The following is a 5,317-nucleotide window of genomic DNA, read 5'->3' as shown; positions in this document are numbered from 1 at the left end:
GGAATCTACTGTGAGCAGCTGAGTAGCTGCCTTAGGGATATGGTCTGCTTCCTGTATATAAAGAGAAGCCTTGGGGAACAGTCTCTAGCATATGGCATGCTTGAATCCTGCATGTAGCCGTGTCATTGCTCAGTGGCCTGCCATGCTCAGCCGACCTTGGGACTTCCAATGGACTTGAATTAATGGCCTGCCGTGTGGTTTGGTAACATTGGGACTATACCTTTTTACTTGTCAACCTGGGGCTTGTCAGTCTCAGTAGCCAGCAGCTGCCTGAGTGAAGAAAAGCCTCTAGCTTCAGTGGGCTGGGAGCAAGAGGCAGAGCTGAAGTCCAAGGTTGGGGGGCTTTCACCTAGCCCCGAGAGCCTGGCACTTTGAACTTGGATTTAAAGCCTCCAAACTTAAGAGAATAAACTCCTGTTTGTTCAAGCCATCCTATTTGTGGTATATTCCTGTCAGAGCAGCACTAGGTAACCAGAACAGTTAGGTAAAAATGAAAAGAATTGTATCTGGGCTATGATCATGACCGTAAAATTTGGGCTTGAATATAGACAAACACTAGAAAGGAAGAACAAAAATGAAAACAGTTGACTTTTAAGGTAGAGGAGTTCAAGGTGATTTTTAAAGAATGCTATTTTCTGTACAATGCTGTTAGTACAATGAGTCTCTATTTATGAGAGAACCAGCCTGGGGGCCCCATCACCTCTCCGATTCGTGGATCACATCCAGGGGCTTCGTATCACTGCTGTGCTCCTTCATCATTATATTTGTCTCCCAGCGTTGATCTCCGGATTCAAAGAGGAAGAGTCTGCCTGTATTAGTGCCAACGACAATCTTGTCATCAGACACCCATGCATGAGACAGATAGTTTTGGGGTTCTCCCCTCTGAAAATTGGTTTGCTTCAGGGTTCCCTCAGCAAAACGGAGAAGTTTTAAAATCCCATTTCCAGTGACACAAACTTGAGTGTTATCCTGGGGATTAAAGCTCACCTGCACAATGTAAGAGAAAAAAGAAAAGATTAATAAACTAATTTTGATGGAATTAAGACTATTAATATTGATTAGTGTTTGTTCCCGGTAACTCAGGGGATCATTTACACCTCCAAAAGTATGTCAATGGTAAATAGGGAGTGAAACTGAATGTACACATAACGTTGAATGTAAAACAAGCTCTAAAAAGAAAAAGAAAAAAACAAAATCATGTCAAAGGTGGCCTGGTTACTCAGTGGTTAAGTGTTTGGCTGCTAACTGAAAACGCAGCAGTTAGAACACACCAGCTTCTCTGTGAGAGAAAGATTGGACAGTCTGCTGCTGTAAAATTTTACAGCCTTGGAAACCCTATGGGGCAGTTCCCCTCTGTCCTTTAGGGTTGCTATGAGTCGGAATTGACACAGCAGCAGTAGTTTGGTTTGAGAATTATGTAAATTTGATTTCATATTTGATAAAGGCACAGATATATATCCATTTTATTTGCAGGTCCCATGGATCTCAAAATAAGGTGCTTAGCAAAGTCTTCCTACAAAGGACAAAAAGCAGGATGAGCAAGTGCTGACATCAGTCAAACTCTGTGCCAACAAAATACAATGAAGAAAGGAAGACACAATACCTAGGAGACACTGAGCTACTGTTAAGGATGATGGAAAACTTGGGGAACACTTAGTGAAGATGATTAAACAAGATGGTGAACATATTTAATGTCACTGAATTGTACATGTGAAGACTGTTTAAATAGCAGTTTTGTTACCTATATATTTACAATTATTAATATGCATATATGTGTATGTATGTGTCTGTGTGTGGGTATATATATACATATGGAAGCAACTCAGTAACAAAAAATGCCATAAAGGCTCAGTTAGAAGCACAGGAAAAGTGAGGGTCTGGCAGGTTTATGGATGAAGAAAGCACATGCCAAGGGATGCTATGGGGTCTCTTACCAACTGAGCTTCCTTTGATCACAGCACTTATCCCAATGTGCAGTAATAGGCACTCAGCTGTTGCCTTCACTAGGTGGTAACTTGATGATGGAGGTTTGTCTTTTTCATCTCTGTATTCCCAGTGCTGAGCTCATAGCGGGCATCCAATAACTTGTTTATTGAATCTACTTGAGAGGGTGTGTCTTACCCTGAATAGGAATGCTATTATCCAACCTCACCAGAAATAACCACTGCCTTTTGTCTGATTCTGTGATCACCAACCAACTTTCTCATTACTAATTTCACCTTTCTTCCTAGGGAAGGAATACACTGGATAAATGATTAAGTTCTGGTTGTGATGTGCTGGTTTATCTATCAGCCTCCTGTGAGTTGAATAATTGAGCCTATGCCTGAGAGACTGATTATCTAGAATCTCTGAAAATGAACAGAACTAAGTTCTTAAATAACTGAGTGGATCCTAAATTGGGGTGATTTCACCAAGATAAAAATCTTGAAGCCCCGTTTAAACTGTCAGCCAGCTTCCTAATGAGACGTCTTCATTTTACCCTTAAACCACAACACAAAATTCCGCTTCCCAGGTCACTGCTTCCTAAACAATTTCCTAAAGATCTATCATTCAAATTATATTCCTGAAATCTTCCCACTGCCCAACAAAGCTGCTGGGAAGAGGCCAGGACCACATTGGAAGAGCAAGTTCTATCAATCTGATATCTTTGGCCCCAACCTGTGACCAAAAGTGGTGCTGGGTCAGAGCAAAGAAGGCAGGAACTGGAATCAGGGAAATGTATTTTCCATTCCTGGCTGTGCTACTCACTACCTCTGTTGTCTTGGGTAAGCTAACCTCTCAGAGCCTCAGTGTCCTCATCTGTAAATTGGGAGTGATAATAGCAGTTGTTGTTGTTAGGTGCTGTTGAGTCATCTCTGACTCATAGCAACCCCATGCACTGCAGAGCTAAACACTGCCTGGTCCTGTGCCAGCTCCACAATCCTTGCTATATTTGAGACCATCGCCGCAGCCATCGTGTCAGTCCCTCTTATTGAGGGCCTTCCCCTCTTTCGTTGACCGTCCACCTTACCAATCATGAAATCCTTCTCCAGGTAATGGTCCCTTCTGACAACATGACCAAAGTAGGTGAGATGAAGTCTGGCCATTCTCATTTCCAAGGAGCATTCTGGCTGCACTTCCTCCAGGACAGATTTGTTCTTTTAGGAGTCCATGGTACTTTCAGCATTCTTCGCCAGCACAACTCAAAAACATCAAGTCCTCTTCAGTCTTCCTTTTTCATTGTCCAGCTCTCACATGCATATGAGGTGACTGAAAATGCCATGGCTTGTGTCAGGCACACCTTAGTCCTCAAGGAGACATATTTGCTCTTCAGCACTTGAAAGCGCTCCTTTGCAGCCGATTTGCCCAGTGCTATACATCATCTGATGTCCTGATTGCTGCTTCCATTGGTGTCGATTGTAGAACCAAGCAATGTGAAGTCTTTGACAACTTCAATCTTTTCTCCATTTATCGTGATGCTGCTTATAGGCCCAGTTGTGAGGATTTTTGTTTTCTTTATATTGAGATGTAATCCATACTGCAGACTGTAGTCTGCAATCTTCATCAGTAAGTGCTTCAAGTCATCCTCACTTTCAGCAAGCAAAGTTGTGTTGTCAGCATATCACAGGTTGTTAATGATTTTTCCTCCAAACCTGATGCCATGTTCTCCTCTTCATATAGTCCAACTTCTCGGATTATTTCCTTAGCATACAGATTGAATAAGTGTGGTGAAAGGATACAACCCTGAAACACTCCCTTCTTGATTTTAAACCATGCAGTGTCCCCTTGTTCTATTAGAAGGACAGCTTCCTGGTCTATGTACAGGTTCCTCATGAGAACAATTAAGTGTTCTGGAATTCCCATTCTTCTCAATGTCACCCATAATTTGTTACAATCCACACAATCAAATGCTTTTGTATAGTCAATAAAACACAGTAAACATCTTTCTGGTAAACATTCTTTGCTTTGAGCCAAGATCCATCTGACATCAGCAATGATATTCCTCATTCCACGTCCTCTTCTGAATCCAGCTTGCATTTCTGGCAGGTCTCTGTCAATATACTGCTGCAACTGTTTTTGAATTTTCTTGAGTAAGATTTTACTTGCATGCAACATTAATGACATTGTTCGATAATTTCCACATTCTGTGGGATCACCTTTTTTTTTTTGTGTGTGATTTGGGTGAAGATTTACAGAGCAGATTCGCTTTCCATACAGCAGTTTGCATATGCTTTGTCTCATGACATTGACCACAGTTTACCACAATGCAACAGCTCCCCTTCCACTTCCTCCCCACAGTTACCCCTTCCCAGTGTCCATCCCTCCATGCACTCCTGCCCCCTGAGCTGTCTCCCTGTGCATAAGCAGCCCTTCTTTCTCCCACGGGTGTTCTCTCCAAGGAGTGTATCTACCTGAGGTAAATATTCAACTCATATGCCTGCCTTTTGTTTGGCTGGAAACCATGGGTATGCGTTCAATTCCAGACCTGAAGGGCAGCTAGGGGCCATCGTCTCAGTGGTTCCACCAGGCTCTATCGGACCAGCAAACCTGGTCCCCCCCCCCTTTTTTTTTCTGCAAATGATTTTGAGTTTTGTTCCACATTGTTCTCCCTCTCTATCAAGGATCTCCTACATAGATCCCCTTCCAAGTGGATGACAGTGGTAGCCGGGCACCATCTAGTTCTTCTGGTCTCATAGTTGTATAGGCTGCAGATCGGATGGTGTACCAGTCGCTAGGACTAACTGTTTCCATGAATTTTGGTTTTCTTCATTCTTCTTTGCTCTGGATGAGGAGAGACCCATTGTTGTATCTAGATGGCAGCTTGCTAGTTTTTAAGATCCCTGTCGCTACTCGCCAAAGTAGCAGGTGGAACAATGTTTTCTATAGAATGTTATGCCAATTGAGCTTGATGTCTCCTGCGACTATGGTCTCAAGCCCACAGGTTCAACTACTCAGTCTCTCTTTAGCTGGCTGTTACCAAGCAGTGACCACAACCTTGCCCCTTGTGAGCTCTACTGTACACCTGGGAATTCTGATCATTCACATAAACTTATAGGACAATTGTCTGCCAACCCTATACATGTTCTTGGATACACCCCATTTCATAGACATACTTAATAGTTCAGCCTGTCCACCCATCTATCCACCCATATACCCATGTTTGTCTTCACTGACAATGGAGTACTGTATGTGCAAAAGAGTTCATCTTTGTTGTCTGTACTTCCCATGTACCTCTCTCTGTTTTTCTCATCCTCAATGCTGTCATATTGGTCACTCACATTTGGTACATTGCCCTTCTCTTCACCCAAATCAATACTTATCTCTATCTATCTAACAG

General features: G+C 42.6%; 1 protein-coding gene across 1 annotated transcript in view; it reads right to left on the bottom strand.

Moving 5' to 3' along the window:
- CFAP57 (cilia and flagella associated protein 57) overlaps nt 1-5,317 on the bottom strand; it is a 143,286-nt gene that overhangs the window by 124,262 nt on the left and 13,707 nt on the right. Inside the window, exon 3 of the mRNA XM_007953104.2 lies at nt 701-987. Coding sequence (XP_007951295.1) covers nt 701-987 — 287 coding nt within the window. The remainder of the gene's footprint in view (nt 1-700; nt 988-5,317) is intronic.

Source organism: Orycteropus afer, unplaced genomic scaffold, assembly GCF_000298275.1.
Source record: "Orycteropus afer afer isolate SDZICR_OR568_19922 unplaced genomic scaffold, OryAfe1.0 scaffold00370, whole genome shotgun sequence".
NCBI classification, from domain to species: domain Eukaryota; kingdom Metazoa; phylum Chordata; class Mammalia; order Tubulidentata; family Orycteropodidae; genus Orycteropus; species Orycteropus afer.
Note: the sequence above shows the minus strand (reverse complement) of the source record. Positions and strands in the feature narration are given on the sequence as shown.